Consider the following 18,806-nt stretch of genomic DNA (forward strand, 5'->3'; position numbering starts at 1 on the left):
CCAATCCTCGTCTTCAGGTAACTCCGCTGCCATCCGTTTTATTATTTGTATTTTCACATTTTTGTATATTGCCAATAAATAACGGTCACATTATGTAAACACCACTGTTTCATTACGATTTACCTCCATTCACCGAGCCACATCATTTTACCCTACAGTGGTGACCCCGACGTGATCTTTCGCAAAATTGGGTTTGGACTCGTGAATGGAGGGTACGTAGAAAATGGTGTATTTTACGTGACCGTTATATATTTTTTTTGTTTCAAAATTTTAAATATTTTTAATTCGATTCGTTTTCAATTTTACCTTCAAGGTTCATTTTCATTTTATTCCGATTAATTTCATTATTTCCAATTAATTTTTTAAAATTTGTTTTTTGTCAAAATTTTTATTTCACAATCTTTTGGAATAGTTTTACATCACTGCTTAATCATCAGCGTCTCGGCTAAACATTTCTTTCGGCGCTATGTTTAAATCATAATGTCTTCCTTCGCTCGCCGTCTCCGTCATAATGGCAGATATTTTGATTTAAAAGGCTTTGGGCAGCTTCGGTCGGATACCGTCGTTATTTGTTTTTTCTGAATTAACCTAACGTATGTGACTACGAATTAGTCACAGAGCAGCTCCAGAAGCTAGGTACCGATTGCAGTCACCGTAGACTCGTTATGTCTTCGCCGAAGTACCAGAATTGCTAACGTCTCGTCGTCGAAGAAAATAAGCTACCACGTCGTCGAACAGTCGATCCTCCCACAGCGTCGATTACGGGAGCCCTGTCTGAAGAATAGCTTGTTTTCAACGTCGTTGATGGACCACATTCAAGTGCCAAAGCGACGATGATGCAACGGTATCTGTAGGACCGGAAGATATCAACAGCCGTACCAGATCGCAACCGTACCAACCACAACCGTTTCAAACTATCATATTCTTCAAAGCCCATTTTACACAGCACATTTTGTTTGGTATATATTTTTTTGTATTGATATTTTTTTTTCAAACATTTTTGTATTTTTGTTACTTGAAATAATTTTATGTAAAATTCTGGCAGGGGAGTATTGTAGCGACCTTGAGCATGTCGAATTTTACATCGTGGAATAACGGTCTACAAAATACCCAGAAATATAATCCCAGATGTTGAACACGGGCGGAGTGCCAACTGGAACCCGACAACGAATAGCTGGCGGCAACCCCGAGACATTTATCTGGGATATTATTGAAGGGTATTTCGGTCATTCAGTGCTCAACCCTCGTTTGGTTAAGACGTGCCACCATCGACTGCCCAAGCCTCGTCTTCAGGTAACTCCGCTGCCATCCGTTTTATTATTTGTATTTTCACATTTTTGTATATTGCCAATAAATAACGGTCACATTATGTAAACACCACTGTTTCATTTCGATTTACCTCCATTCACCGAGCCACATCATTTTACCCTACAGTATTTATCAGATATCGCACCTAAAAATTTAAAAAATTATAAATGAGGAATATCTTTTAATATTAAAAGGAAAATATTGTTATTAATCTGCAATAAAAGTAAATATATTTAAACAGTGGAAGAACATGAGTGTTTGCAGGATTATAAATATAAAATAATTGCTTATAACAAGTAATTTGTATTAATTTTCTTTAATCATAACAAATATTCAACATCTATTCCGTGTTTTGACCACAAGTACTATTTGGAATGAAAGTTAAATATTTATATAGCGTGTTTTAATTTTAGAAAGTTATTTTCCCTCCTCAACGACATTAAATCGGCGTTTTCAAATAAATGATATTGGAATCTGGAAAATATTCCTGGACAGTCGTGTGTTTTTTTTTAATTTAAAACCCATTAAAACTCGTGGAAAATGCATCTAACTACGATCTGAAATTACTCGCATAACTATGATGAGGAAAATTATGATGTTGAATGAATGATTCGAGTTCAACATGTTATTCTTGAAAACATTGTTAATTATCTCAACTTTAATGGTTCGTAATAAAACCATGGCTACGCAATGATCGATGCTTTTTAATAATCCTCAAATGTATTGTTAAAATAATTAAAATTAACGATTTCCTTCATTATTTTCATATTATTTTTAAATAGAAAGCTTGCAAATATTACTTTAGAAACGGTATTGATACAATAACATTATCGTATTTACATATTATTAGAAAATGGAATATTCCAGATAAATAATTTTATGTTTTTAATACTTATTATAATTATTTTATGCTAAAATGAACGTTATATTGATATAGTCGATAAATTTTGTTAATTTGTAATGATATACGTGCAGGCGGTTCTAGAATTTCTTTCCTATGTAACTTGAACATATATTTTTTTTGCTCTACGTTCTATTTACTCTAATCTATGATATATAATGTAAATTAATTTAAGGGACTTTTAATATATTCAGAGATAAAAAAACCTACTACCTATACATCAGTTTGGGTTTGGTTTGGTTCAAACATTCGAAATATTCTAATTAAAAAAGAATATGAAAGTAAAAAGGTATATTCAGCCTTTGATAAGGTATGGTGTAACAACCTTGTTCATAAACCATAGAAGATGTTACCGAAAAAACACACTGAACTATTGGAATCTTTACTATTGGTTACTTAATATCATAATATCGTTCCATATAAAAACAACGCTAAGTATCTCGGAATGAATCTTGATGCCAAACTTCAATGGAAGGAACATATAAAAAAGAAAGGGGAAGAACTGGAATTCAAATATAGGAAAATATATTGGTTAGTTGCAAGAAAATCATAATTATCAGTGCATAATAAATTGCTACTATATAAGCAAGTATTGAAACCTATATGGACACACGGAATTCAATTTTGGGGATATTCCGCAAAAATACAATATATATTTTCTAGAACAAAGTCCTGAGATATATTGTAGATGCACCGAGATACTATTGGACTGATTACTTACTCAGAGACCTTCAGATACAGACTGTCACTCAGGAAATCTAGAGAACTGCTAGAAGACATGACAACAGACTCCATTTTCATGTCAATATCGCAGTAATATAACTTTTGGATAACAGTATCTTAGATATAGGAATAAATTATAATAATTAAAAATAAAAAACATAAAATCTAACATAACAAATAGGATTTTTTTTCTCTACGTTCTATGTACTCTACTCTATTCTACGCCGTATAATGATTGTAAATTAGTTTTAAGGGATTTTAAAAATATATTCAAAGTTATATTGCGAAATATTCTACAATGTTTTTCTATAATCATTTGAATTATTCTGATTAAAACATGTCCCAATAGGTTATAATGATTCTGAAACTTGGAAATCCATCAAATGAAGTAAAATCTTACCGACCGACTTCACTGATGTCGGTAATATTCAAAGATATGGAAAAACTTGAGTTCAAAGGCAATCATAGATAGAAAACAATAAGTATGCTTTTATGAAGAGATAAAGTTTGCTCAGCTATATTATCGGATTTAGATCAAACATAAAAAACTTATGTTCAAACTTCATAACATAAAATGTTATCGAAGCAATACGTTGAAGTCTTAAACTCCTACATCTAAGCCAGAATGTCTAGAGTTAAATAAGAAGAAGCTTACTCAACAATGAAAGAAACAAAAGCAGGTGTACCGCAAGGCAGTGTTTTGGGACCTGTTATTTGACTTTATTTAAGTGACATCTCACAAATAGGAAATGTTACTCTGGGTACATTTGGGTGGACCCAGATATGAAGAACAAAAGTCAATGAGAGTAAATCAGTGCATATTGAAATCATCAGCAACCAAACTGTTCATACACCAATAAATATGAATATTACTAATTTTGTTCAGTTGGAGTTCTTTATCCTCAAAATGACAGATAAATAACATGTAAATACCAATGACAGGTACAGATACAGAAATGGCCGTAATATAAATCCCTTAAAATTAATTTTCATATCTACTATATACTTACATAGATTGTAAAGTCCATGGATTACTGTGGAATTAAGAAAACTTCAAATAAATTTGAAAATAATTTGTTATACAAATGCCACTACTATATGACACTACTGCTAGAAAAATAGACTAATACCAATAACTATTATATTAGTCAAAATTTTTCGTCTAACTCATATAATATATTTGTTCATAAGCTTATTTAAATATTTGATAATATCCCTTTTATGCAATATATAAAAGTATATTCTAGTTGATGGTATATCTCGACAATATTCACGATTGATATTTATATCGAAATAATATGATCGGTATTTGACATTATAATATTCAATATATTTGATACGTGGAATTTCGAACAAATTTTTAAAAACTTTTAATCAAATATCCACGGACAGGATTTCATATTGACAAAATAGGAAATCCCTATAGAACCCATTTTCTATTTTAACATACAGGATGGTTCTTTTAGTTATTGTGTCGCTCTATTGTTTAACGATTTATGGTCTGAAATATTACCGAAAACGATTATATTCACTGTTACATAGATAAAGTTTATTATAGAGAACACACTGCATTATTTATTTTCTTTAAGAATGATACATTCATCGAATTCTTCTATAAAATTTTCAATTTCCTTAAAGGATTGAACATATAGCGACGTAAGAAATACTCTTTATTTTTCTCAAACAACCAACTAACCTTAGAACGTTCAACGTATTGTTGCTCTTAATCTAGTATAAATTTGTCGGAAAGTTTTTTTTAACTAGAGAAAATTTTATATAAATAAATATAAGCAAATAAGTTTTATTACTTCAAGTAAAGCATTTAAAAGTGATGTATTTTTGCACTAAAATAACTTTTATTCGCTTGCTATATTAATTTATAATTTTGACCATGTGTAACTATTTATGGTCTCTATGTATGTAACTTTCTGATATAAGTGAAGTTGGTTAATGGAAATGGCCGAATTGTGGTATTCTCTGCAAACATTGCGGTTAATTGTTCATTATGTAAAACGTTGGTATGGGAAAAATTCACAAGAAAATTAGGAACAATATTACATATTTGCATACGTGGATATAGAGGTAAACTAAAAGGAAATATAAATGGTAAGTATTTCAATATAACAGTACACAAAAGTCATATTAGAAGCTAGAACGCTGACGATATACTAGGGATTTCAAAAAATTTAATATATATCAGATCGGTTACCATATTGCTCTATAACGATACACAATAGTAGGTGAGGCGGTTAATATTCCTTAATGAATCCTTAATTTCATCTTGAAAGATGGAGCTGAGAGCGAGTGTTACTTCACAGTAGTTTTGTTGTTATACATGTCGTATTTAAATAAATAATATACAACCTAACTAACATTTATTTTATTACAGATTAAGTAAGGGCCAATAGGTCTTCCTAGATAAGTACCTAGTTTTAATTCACTGTATAGACAAATTGTAAGTCAGTCAGTAATGACTTGTAATAATATATTAATAAATAAAACAACTAAATGGAAACTAGAGTGGTTAACGTATATGTCTGAAAGCATGGAAATCGAAGACGAATCCTAAATTAATCTAATAACCATTTCCTGAACTTCATTTCTTAATCACTTGCTTTACCTCAAACTTTAATATATGCATTCGACATTCAATAAATAGTCTTTTGCCAAAAATATTTTAATTATACAAGCAAAATTAAGAACAACAGGAATAAATTATAGTAATAAAAGTAGAAAACATAAAATCTAACATAACAAACAGAAAAGGTCAACAACCGGGGGTAAAAATAACTAGCATATTTTTGTTCTCGCAATTTAAAATCGTCAAACTTAAGCCTGCCCAAATTATAGCGCAGATTCTAGTAAATATGACAAGAAGAAAAAGGACATCAGTTCACATCGTTGTTAAAATTGCTATAAAGAATGAAAAAAATATGATAATAAAACTAACAGGCATTGAAATCGGTCTTTATATGGAGAAATAAATTCTCTCCTCTATTCAATTTGGGATATCGATTAATGTTTGAATGGAAAGAAGTGAATAAAACGAAGAAAATCTTGTAGAGTTAATTAGATTTTTTCACAGAATCACTCGCAAATAGATTAAAAACACCGAAAGGAGTAACAATAGGTATTATCGGCTACGTTTTCTATTTTAAATAATAATTTTTATGTTAGCGATAAGAATACCGTATAATTGAAACCAAATCTTTTTGCAAACCTAGCGAACATAGCTCATTTGACAGTAGTTCTTATAAGAGTCCTCTGGTTTATTAATACAGTAATTCGACTCTTGGGATTACGAAGACAATGCTTTTTATCGAGAGTCAAAGTAACTCGATAGTCGAAAGCCCTTTTACATTGTCCAAAAAGTAGAATAAAAATAACGAGAAATAAAGATTGCATTAAAATATGAAGCAAGTAATATTAAACCAAATATTAATACTGAAATCAATGACCTAAATATACAGTATCTGGGCCTTGGTTAAGTTAATAATGAATAAGTCAGTTCCCTGAAGTGTAAACACCTTTTTAAACATGTGTGAGATTTTTGGGGGAAATTATACTGCACCACTGAGTTTTTGACTACACAGAATTTGTACCCGACAAGTTAAAATCAGTTTATATTTCTGCAAAAGTAATTACTAATTTAATATTTGGTAGAATTTTTAATTTACCGTCTTTATACACACCCAATTTGCTTAATAAGGATATGTGATTTTATTGTGCAAATTTTCCAGAAACAATATTTTACGCTGTATCAGTTAAGGTAGACATAATGGCCTAAATATATAAGAAGAAAAAGTATATATAGCATTTTAATTAAAAATGTATCAAAAAATAATTTCTCTGGAAATTTAACTTATTTAATGAAACTTTATATGCCGTTATATAAACATTTAAAAACTTATTTAAGATTGGCCTTTAAAAAATACGTCTAATATTGTTTGACTTACGTAAATAGTAATAAATAATAATAGATAAAAACTACATCGAAAGAAGTCGGAATCATATTCTGCAAAATTATGAATAATGTTAAATATTTATTTTGTTAATAGTAGATAATCGATCATGTAAGCATATTAATTTTTCTCCCTATAAGTTCTGTAAAAGAGTAGTTATATTTATAAATAATACATTTTTGTTATTATATTCAAGTAAAATAAATAAAAACTATATCGATAGACGTGGGTATCATGTCCTGCAAAATTTTGAATAATGTTAAATATTTATTAATTACTTTAAAACACATTATTTTTGTTAAATATTGTAAGGACGCTATTTCAACTTATTATAAGGTTTGTAAAAGTGTGCTTTTATTTATAAACAATATAATTTTTTAGATTTTCATGAGAATTCATGATTTAATTATGAAAATTCACTAGCAAGGATATGTTACGGTGTATCAGTTAAAAGAGACAAAATAGCCAAAATATATAATTTAGGGATTGTGAGTTTATTCGTAAAAAATTTTTGAAAACTTTGAAAAAAAAATTTCTTCTTTTTTTAAATGTAAAATGTAAATATAAATCGGTTCAGTAGAACTTCCATGTAAATATTACCCTTAAAATATCTATTAAGTTAGTTTCCGGAATATTTAATACCTCAAATAATTAGATTTGGTTCTGGTTACATATTAATTTCAACCAAAAAGTGATATAATCGAAAAAAATACATTTATATTGATTTAATGTGAAAATAATTATACGTACTTTTGGTTCATCTGTCTGAGTTTCGATTTTAAAATGTTAAAGTCCGGCCTATCATGAGGATCTTCTGACCAGCACTTCTCGATGAGAGAGGTAATTTCATCCACCTGCTCGTTAACATTCTCACTTGATACTGTGGGGCGTAAAGTTTTATTGTTGTCATCCAGACCTTTGCGGACTATCTCAACAATTTCTGTAACAGATAAAGCAATTTAAATAAATTACCCACAAAGATTGCGTTAACTACGTTATAATCCAATAAAGAATATACAGAAAATATATACAATTTTTGTATCAAGGATGGTAATTAATTTTGAAGATATATATGTATGTATATATGTGTTAAAATATGTATAGGTATATTATATATTACATTATATTATTCAACCATTCAAATAATTATATTTTTCGGAACTAACAAAACGAAAAACTAGGAACTTTGTAAATATTTTCTGATATATGAACTGGAAAATTATTAACAGTAATACAGTTCAGTTGATTCAGGGAAATTTAATAAATTATATTATGTCTATATCAAATTATGCTGGTTGCTTGTTCTAATTTACACATGGATGAAATCCAAATCGTATTTGTTGTGACGCTACATCCCAGATTTGTCTGGATTTCTAGAAATCTATGAGCAAACGCTGATCTTAGTTAGAAATTCCTTGCAGGAATGAGTTATTTGCCATATTTCAAATCAAATAACACATATTTGTTTATGATGTTTTCTATAAATTAATATATTAAATTTATAGTTTAACCTTTATAAAGCTCGGAGTGACTATTAAAAACTATTATATAGTAATTACAAGCATATAAAAACACAATAATAATAAAAGTTACTAATATGTCATAAAAAACTTGGTTTAAAAGGATAATTTGCTAATAACATCAAATAATTTAAAGAGTATTCCTAAGCCTAACTGGAAAAATATTAAATAATTATTAGCGGTTTTAGTACTAAGGTATTTTATTACCAATACGTCCATTTATCTACGTCCATTATGTAATAATAATATAATAATCGTAACTGTAAAAGCTAAATCAAAAATTAAAAAGCGAACATATTTTCGAACGGAACATTTTTTTAAAAAATATATGCATATTAGAATGTAGATTTTCGAAGGTTTCTCAGATACTCTCAAGTATTTCGAATGTTTATGAATACAATTATTTGAAAATTACACGCAAACAATAAAGACTAAAAATTTGTATCCGCTACAATTATAACATTATTTTTAATGAGTAATTATAATTTAAAATGTTATTAAAACAACACTATTCTACATCGCATGAAACTAGGATTGGCAAAAAACTACCTCAATTAAAATTATAATTAAACAAGGAAAACAGTTTTGCTTCAAACGATATTTTAATTAGTTTATGCCTGAAAATAATTAGAGATAATTAGGACAATATCACAACATAAGACGCCATTGAAAATTAAATTTTACAGTATCTCTAAGGTGCATATCATATTTCTTATTATATTTATTATGAAATATGCTGTAAATATTTATATATAAATAAAGATAATAATTTCCTGTCATATTTACAAGATTTGTAAAAGAGGAATTTTATTTATAAAAAATATTATTTTATCATAATTTGCAAAGTAAAATTTAAAAAATATCGAAAGTATTGTACACGCTTTTATCCTTGGTGCAGGTTTTGTAAAAGAGTACTTTAGTTCTAAAGAATATATTTTTGTCATAATATGAGGAAAAGATAAATAAAACCTATGTAAAACGTGTGTCTCATATTCTATAAAAGTATGAATAACGTTCAATATTGTAAGGACGTTATTTCTTTCTCTTACAAGCTTTGTAAAAGAGTAGTTTTATTTATAAATAATATATTTTTGTCATAAATTTAATTAAATTTAATAAAAGGAAGTGTGTCTCATAGTTAGACAAATTATGAATAACGTAAAATATATAATGATTATGTTAATAAGTATTATTAAATGGTTTAAGGATGTTATGTATTCTTCTATAGTCTTAACCATATTCACAAGTACTGTAAAATAGTAACTTTATTTATAAACAAGATATTTTTCTCACAATATCCAAGGAAAATTAATAAAAATTATAAAAAAACAAGTGTGTCTCATATTCTGTAAAATTATGAACAATGAATATTTATTGATTATGTTAGTAATAGACACTTAATTAGTACTGTTATATATTATAAGGATATTATTTCAATTCCGCTCTTCAATATAATTATGTTACTCTAATACAATTATGCACGTATATTTTTAATTTAAATTAATTATTGTAACATTAGTGCTACTTTATTTCGAATAAATTTTGATGGACTTATAATAAAATTGTGAAAGTTATAAATTAATAAAATAAATATTTTTAAGTAACTGTATATTACTAACTAATTAATAAATAATTGAAACAATTATGCAGGCAGATGCAAACACAAAATGAAAACAAACTAAACTGGAATTTCGATCTACTAATTATTTGATATTTACTTGTATCGGAGCCACTTGGAATAAGGCCGAAATGACGAAACAGGGCATAAGTGCAATTGTCACAATTTAGGGTGCATATCGGTCTTCGAACTTCTAACAGAGGACTAACTGCACGTCGTGGACTTGTAGAATTCGATCTTCCTGGACTTAAAGGTTCCATGGTCGATGACAAATTTAAATTCATTATTCTAAGGTATTCTTGAGCGGGATCATGTCTGGACGCGTGTCGTTTTTTCAGTCTGTTACTTGACGATTTTTTATTATTCGACGATGGGTCAGAGTCGTCATCGCTAGAGCTGGCCTTTTCCGACATGTTGTTCTCTCGGCGGCTGGTCTGCGACTGATATAAATCGGTCGCGCTGCCGTAGCAAAGTGGCGTATATGAGTTGCAGTTAAAAAAGCGTTGCGTAAAACTTTCCTTAATATGATTTCCCTTCCCCGATGAGGAATTCGTACAAAAAACGACCGAAATATTAACAATATTAATATTACTCTTTTTTGTTCTCTTCAAGAGATTATTAAAAAAGAGATTGCACACTTTTCCAACATACGTTATTACAGTTTGCAGCTAATTGAGTTATTTGCAATAAAATTAGTCGAGTATATGGCCCCGTGTTGCTAAGCAACTCTCGATAATAGAGAAGAGTTAATAATATCGTTTTCAGATACTAACATTGATGTACAATTGTCATATATGCTCTTGTTTTCCTTTATGAACTGAACATTTATTAAAAATTGTTTAATTTAAATGCATTTATTATAAACAAAAAAAAGTCTAAAACATTCGCGCAAAATATTTGTTGTTGTGTTGCTGAAAAAAAAACTCATCGAAAATATTAAATTAAAAATGACTTTTTCACGTCACCATAATTTTCAATTTTGAAAGAAAGATACTTAAAAGAAAGCACGTTAGAGACACAGAAGGAGTTCTATCACTAGCAAGGGTATTTCACGATATAGGTATTTCAGTTAAAATAGACAGAATGACCAACTATATAATTTAGGCATCATGAATTTGTTAAGACTATATATATCATCTTCCCAAGGTACATATTATTTTTTTAAATAAAAAACAAACCAAAAAATAATTTGACTAGGAAAGTTGACTGATTTAATGAACTCTTGCATAACATTGAGAAAGTTATATAAAATTGACGTTAAAAAATACGTTTAATATTGTTTAGCTTACGTACTCCTCTTACTCCTATTTAAGAATATGTTGTTAAGAGGATTCTTCAAAATTTAAACTATTCTCGGTGATATAGCTATTTTAGTGATGCGGCATCTAAAACGAGACATTTTCAAGATGATTGACATGATATCTCAAGTTCTACTAAACCGATTTATTTTAAATTTAGAGGCAATCCTTCCCTACACGTTTTTCTATCGTATCGAAGTAATACAATAGCAAGGTTTTTACTGTTTTTTGAAAATTTTGAAATATTTTAAAAATAGTAAAATTGCCTCGTTTTGTCGAACAGCCCTAATTCGGCGAAACATATTCTGTTTTCGAGAAAAAAGCGTTGAAAGTTTCCCATCAAATATTATTCTAGTTTTCAGTTAATTGAGTTATTTGGAATAAACTTAGTCGAGTATTAGCCTCGAGTTGCTAAGAAACTCTTGATAACCAAAAAGAGTTAATTATACTACTTTCAGATACTAACATTGATGTAGAAGTGTCATATAAACTCTTGTTTTCCCACATAAACTCTTCTATAGAAATGAACTGAATGTTTCTCAAAATTTGCTTAATTAAAATGCATTTATTACAAACAACCAAAAAAATACGAAAACATTTATTCACGTCGGATCATATTCTATCTCGTAACGTGCAAAAGATTTGTTAACGGAAAAAACCGCTCGAAAATATTAAATTAAAAATGCCATTGTCACGCCACCATAATTTTCAGGTTTCAAAGGAAGCTACTTAAAAGAAAGAATGTTCAAAATACACGTTAGAAACACAAAAGGAGTGTATGAATTTTATAAATTCGTTAAAGAAAAAAAATATACCCAAGATTTCGTTTTATCTCGGATATATTTTTAGGATAAATCTATTGATGTACTTCTAAATACCTTACGAATAATACAACGTTATACTTGAGCCATATAATCTCTTAAACTGAATCCAAGCTCTATATAACGAGATCTAGCATGCATAGTGGAAACAAGAAAATGTATGCTTGTCTGCGTTGTTATGGGAAACGGGTAAGATTTTTGCAATATGTTGAACTCATATTCTTAACTTTAATTAAATACCTTTTTACTATTTATTTATTATAATATAAATACAATAACAGAAATATTATTAAAGGAATGCCATATTTTATTATAATATTAATTTTAAACTAATTTTTAGTTAGATTATGTCGGATGAAAATATTTTAAAATACATGTAAGTAGTATTGGTTTAAGTTATAAGGCTGATTTCATTTAAAATTAACATTTTAAGGTTTTATTATTAAAACAATTATTGATTTCTAGGATAACTCGCTATTTACAAAAGCTATGTAATCTCTTAAAGTGAATTTAAGCTGTATATAATAATATCTAGCATGCATAACAGAAGTTAGAGGAAACATACGTTAATCTACGTTGCTATGAGAAATGCTTAAGATTCTTGAAGTATATGAATTAAAACCTTAATTAAATTCGTTTCTGTTGTTTATTTGTCCTAATAAAAATGAAAATACAGGACCAAAAATTCCAATAAGGAAGTATACTATATTTTGTTGTAACATTAATTCTAAACGATTTTTGGGAAATGTGCACCGTATGATGTTATGTTGTGAATAATAAAAACTATGATTTATGGAAGTGTGCATCATACTTTGTTAAAGTAAAAAAGTACTATTAGGATTTTGTAAAATCCACTATTAGTTTATAGTGTTTTATTGATTTAAATGATTTTTTATTTGGGATCTTAAAGGTAAACAAAAAAAAATAAATAAAATTATTAAAGAAATAAAAGCAACGTTGCTTTATCTTATTGACTTTTATGTATTGTACGCAGGTCACGTGTCCCCTCTCCCCCACTCTAATCTAAAACAGGCAGAGGAACTTTCATGAAGAGTATTTTCATATTTTTCAAGTCACCAGAGGGATTATCTCGTTCCTTTTTTGCCATTTTGACATGACTGAATTAACAATTTTGTTTTGTCTCCTTCAGACATTCTTACCTACTAGCTTAGATTTATGTGTTATACTAACGAGTATTATACATGAAATATTTTAATTTCGCAGTGATATATTAGAAAAAAAATGTTTTACAAATTTTTAAACCGTATCAGAATTTTCATAATTAATTTACAATTTTATTTAACGATTTTTTACAATATATTATTGTAATAAACGGATTATATCGAGGAACCAGAATTATATAAATATTTCAGCAATGGAATTTAATATACTTAATTTAACGTTTGTGGAATTCTTTTAACAGTAACATATATCGAAAAATATATTTCGAAAATAGTTTTCATCCTGTATTAAAAACATTGGAAATTTAATTCCCGTTGAAAATTGCTTAATGTTGACAAGGTATAAGTGAAATAGCGCTTGCCGAGCTTCAAGAATATCGAGCGTTGTTAAAATAACAAAAAAGGAGATTCGCGAAGCAAAATGGTTCGAATCAATTATGAAACTTTTAATCCTTAACTTAATTTGTCTAATTAAAAATGTACCTTGACATTTTTTTACTTACCTTTTGGTTCTAGAGTGCTATCTTTCACATAGAACACCCCTTCTCTCATTATCACTTCCTGCATTATTATGGCAAATGAATAGATGTCACCTTTCTGGGTACCAGCTGGTGGTGGATTAACCATTCTTAGTAATTCTGGTGCCGTCCATAAAAATTCTTAAACAGCATATAGTTAATAATAGTGACCATAAACAGTACAAATAAAATATGTCAGTTTTTTGGGAAGATAACCTTATTCCAGATGTACCGGAAGTCTATCATGGAAAGTAAGATAATAAATAAGAAAGTAGTAGTAGTAGTAAGTAAGAAAGTAAATAAAGTCTAATACATAAAGAAAATGTAAAAAATTATATATTCAAAATATTGGCCATTTGATTCTATACATTTCGCCAATCATTCAAGGAATTTGTTGATACCAAGAAAAATGTTTGTCTTTTGAGCAAATTTATTCATCGAGCCATTTTCTAACATCTTCGAAATTGGGCTGCTTTCATTGTCTTCATATTCATTCTGGAGGTTTTTTTATGAATGCAAGGTTTAAACTGATGGTAGCGATCACTATTAATTATGTCAGAAGGTTTTAATAGTTCGTAATACACCTCGCTACTCTGGTCCTATCAAACACATAGCATGCCACTTGCATTGGTCTTGCGACCGAAACGATTTGGCCCTGGAGTCGATCGGCCGGCTTCGCTAGATGATAATCATGATATTTTGAATTTTCCCCATTGACCTTAATCGATCGCTAATCATTTCTTGGACCGCATTTAACATAAATTATTTTGAGTTTGTGTTGGGTCTTCATCTCATAAGTCTTACAGTTTCGTAAGTCTACCAGTACGTTTTTTGTCTTGCAGATAGAAAATGACAACTTCAAATCATGCCTGACATATTTTGAAGATTAGAACAAGCTCACCGTAAGTTTCCACTTGTAAACAATGATTTTCAGTGGTTTTTTTCTCTCGATTGAATAAGAAAACCGGTAATGACTTACTTGTACACCTGATATTTACTTAATAATACCTATATATACCTAATATACCTATATATACCTAATATACCTATATATATATATATATATATATATATATATATATATATATATATATATATATATATATAACCTGATATTTAACATAAAAAGGCTATCATAACCACATTAATTATGAAAATAATTTAAGACATATAAATATTTTCTGTCAATATTTTATGTGAAAAATAGTACTAACAAACACACTGTTACTTAATCTTTTTGATGCGATTTATATTATTTTAAAGCAATATATCTATAGATATACTTACTTTTCCAATATTGGTAGGAATTGATATCAGCGTCGTCATTTTTATCATTTCCTCTGAGAAAATGTAGACCGAAGTCGGATATCTTAAGAACGAATCTGCTATCAACCAAACAATTTGAAGATTTTAAAGCCCCGTGAGATTTAATAGGGCTTCCATGGAGATAGTGCATACCTCTTGCCACGTCCATTATTAAAGACATCCGAAATGTCCAATCTAAATTGTATTCTGGGTTTTCTAAAATATCTTGTAAACTACCTTTCTGGCAATATTCTATTAATAAACAATTATTGGGACATTCGATGCAGGCGCCATAAAATTTCACAAGGTTGTCATTGGACAGATCTTTCATTGCCTTTAATTCGATCAGTTGCTGATGATTCGGATTGATTTTGATATCGGGTAGCTTCTTTATGGCCACACGAATCGACTTGTAATAACCTATTGTTGCGAATAATTGTTTATCGCCTGCCAAACTCATTTCGTCTATTTCCTGAAATAGTTATTTTTAAAAAGTTAAAAAATCCTTATTTAAATCTTATGTAACTATTTTACCTTCATGGTTGTTATTGAATGTATACTACTTCTTCTGTCTTTCGATAAAAATACTATGTCGTCATAAGACACCTTCCAAGCTTGAGAATAAACTTCACTTTTAAATCTATAATGTCTAAAATAATTTTAACTATGATTGCAAAAATAAGAAACTATTAACGAGAAAGAGATATATCGATGAACTAACCTGTAAAATACCCCTCCAACTATAAATAATGCCACTAAAATGACGCAAATTAAACTTATAAGAAGGACATTCACTGTATCATAAGCTGGAAATAAATTTCATTTCATTTATAGAAGGTATTTCAAAATATAAGATATATTAGAGCGTCCAAAACACTCAGTTATCTAAATTATTATACTAACTCGGACATTTTGAAAGATCAAATCCACACGGAGGATCATCCTCTGGGAATATATAATCGTCAGGATCCCACCATCCTATGCTTTTATTCACTATAGAATAAGTACCTATTATTTTTGATCTTCCCTTTGTTTGTGCCACCAGAGCAAACGTGGATAATCGTTGTACGTTACAGTTTAACGTAACCGTGGAGTTTCCAGTACCTTAAAGACACTTTATGTGTTTTTAATCGTTTTGATTCTTTTAAATAATCCTATATGGTAGGCTGATAATATCCTACTTACTAGGGTACACTTTTCCACGAAAACTTTGTATTATATCACAACCTTTTAAACTTTTCTTGTTTTGTATATTCTCTTCGATAGTATCTACGTACATAAGCAGAGACTCTTCTATGTCTCTTAAGTAGAAAGATCCTCTAAATTTTTGTGACTCCACATTTTTAAATTCGGCCTCACGATATGGATACAAGGTCAGCAATGATTCGAAACCCTTTTGAGCGAGATCGTTATTACTTTCCGTATCGTCTGGATCATACCAAGGCGTCTCAGGATATATAGCGCTAAAACACCAGAGAGATATTAAAACAAAGTATTTCTAAACGATTTCAACACCTAATATCTAATGGAGAACATTTAGATGAGGACTAATAGATGTATAATATATAATATCCTATAGTCTTGATTTGATACCCATTGAAGTCGTTTTCTTTATTAAAATGTCAGTAATATTAAAGCATAAACGATGACTTTTTTGTAAAAATAAGATGAATATTTATTTTACAGCGTACTTTAAATATAAAATTAAAAGAGTAAAAACATTTTCGATTTCCAACCATGTAGTAACCGTAAGTTTGAAAGTATTACAAACATTTTGCAACTAATCTAAGTTATATTTATGTAGCGATGTTGAAAATATGGCACAAGCGTAAAAGGGTAAGTTGAGGTAAACTTTCTTGACGGATATAAAAATGATTTGTCGAGTAAAAATTGTGCAATGTTTATGCAGAATTTATTGAAGTGACGCCGTCAATTAGAGAGTGAGTAATTTGTGTACGTGTCAGCTTCACTGAATCAATAGGAAGTGTCGTTGAGAATTTGGTAACGCCAATTTGATATCGAATACAACAATTAAATATTTCGCAGAGCTCTCAGCATCCAATCCAAACAAAAGACTTACGCTTTCATGTGTATAAAATTTAATTAACGTAGGAACTCAAGCCCGCAAAATTGCAGGATTTGGGGCAGTAGAATCATCCATGACAGATCGATGTATCTGCGACGAATAACTAGCTGCTACTGTGGTTTCTGCCCAGGTACAATAATCCAGAAACTGTTAATGAACTTCATTATTACAAAACGATAACGATAACCTAGTTCTTACGGTTGATAGTCGCGCGTAGTTTATGGTATTAATAACGCTAATCTACCAAGTCAGGTATAAATTGGCGAACCACCAAGATTAACTGAGTGTTAACAACCAGAAGTAACAACATTGAATTTTAAATAAAGATACATACTACTTTATATAATAATTTCTCTATAATTTCTATTATAACACCAATATCTGTATATATATCTTTGTTACACCCTTACATTAAAAATTGTTTTTTGTTTTGCTTGGTATTTGTTTTTTATTTATTAAATATATTATTATTATTATTATTATTATTATTCTTATTATTATTATTCTTATTCTTCTTTTTATTATTATTCTCATTCTTCTTATTTTATTTCACCTCTCATCCTATTAATCTTTGTTACATCTTTATTCTAGATTGAAATTTGGTCTGTAAATTGCTTTTTAGTTTTGCTGGATATTTATTTTTTATTTATTAAATATATTATTATTATTATTCTTATTATTATTCTCATTCTTCTTATCTTATTTCTTTACCTCTCATCCTATTCATCTTTGTTACATCTTTATTCTAGATTGAACTTTGGTCTGTAAATTGCTTTTTAATTTTGCTTGATATTTATTTTTTATTTATTAAATATATTATTATTATTATACTTATTCTTCTTATTATTATTATTCTCATTCTTCTTATCTTATTTCTTTATCTCTCATCCTATTCATCTTTGTTACATCTTTATACTAGATTGAACTTTGGTCTGTAAATTGCTTTTTAGTTTTGCTTGATATTTTTTTTTAATTATTAAATATATTATTATTATTCTTCTTATTATTATTATTATTATTATTCTTATTCTTTTTATTATTCTCATTCTTCTTATCTTATTTCTTAACCTCTCATCCTATTCATCTTTGTTACATCTTAATCTAGATTGAACTTTGGTCTGTAAATTGCTTTTTAGTTTTGCTTGATATTTATTTTTTATTTATTAAATATATTATTATTATTATTATTATTATTATATTATTATTTATTTACTTCTCATTATATTCATCTTTGTTACATCTTTATTCTAGATTGAAGTTTGGTATATATATTGTTTTTTAGTTTTGCTTGATACTTCTTTTTTGTTTATAATATATACGTATTAAAGAGGTACAAATTTATGCTTTTCCAATTGTTGCGTTCATTTCCACCTCCTGGTTTCCATTTCCATTCTATTTTTACATCCTGAATTTGGATATTAGTTTTGTTTTTATTCGTTATCATTTCATATTACTAAATAATAATAAATGTAGTTGGGCTTAAGAGTTTGGAAATTACTATATAAGATAGGAGAAAAAGTAATTTCAATTTTTCCTAATAGATGGCTTTTAAACTCGCATATTTT

The 18,806-nt window shown here is 28.5% G+C and overlaps 1 protein-coding gene across 1 annotated transcript in view; it reads right to left on the reverse strand.

The window, feature by feature from the left end:
- The window catches only part of LOC143197778 (atrial natriuretic peptide receptor 2), a 34,190-nt gene that overhangs the window by 7,872 nt on the left and 7,512 nt on the right, over positions 1–18,806 (reverse strand). Inside the window, exons 6-12 of the mRNA XM_076406531.1 lie at positions 16,341–16,618; positions 16,059–16,259; positions 15,877–15,961; positions 15,690–15,804; positions 15,138–15,627; positions 13,836–13,991; positions 7,645–7,834 (exon numbers count right to left, since the gene is read on the reverse strand). Of these exons, the coding sequence (XP_076262646.1) occupies positions 7,645–7,834; positions 13,836–13,991; positions 15,138–15,627; positions 15,690–15,804; positions 15,877–15,961; positions 16,059–16,259; positions 16,341–16,618 (1,515 nt within the window). The remainder of the gene's footprint in view (positions 1–7,644; positions 7,835–13,835; positions 13,992–15,137; positions 15,628–15,689; positions 15,805–15,876; positions 15,962–16,058; positions 16,260–16,340; positions 16,619–18,806) is intronic.

Source organism: Rhynchophorus ferrugineus, unplaced genomic scaffold (genome assembly GCF_030347505.1).
Source record: "Rhynchophorus ferrugineus isolate W39M unplaced genomic scaffold, kcgeb_rfMv2 rfM5, whole genome shotgun sequence".
Taxonomy (NCBI): domain Eukaryota; kingdom Metazoa; phylum Arthropoda; class Insecta; order Coleoptera; family Curculionidae; genus Rhynchophorus; species Rhynchophorus ferrugineus.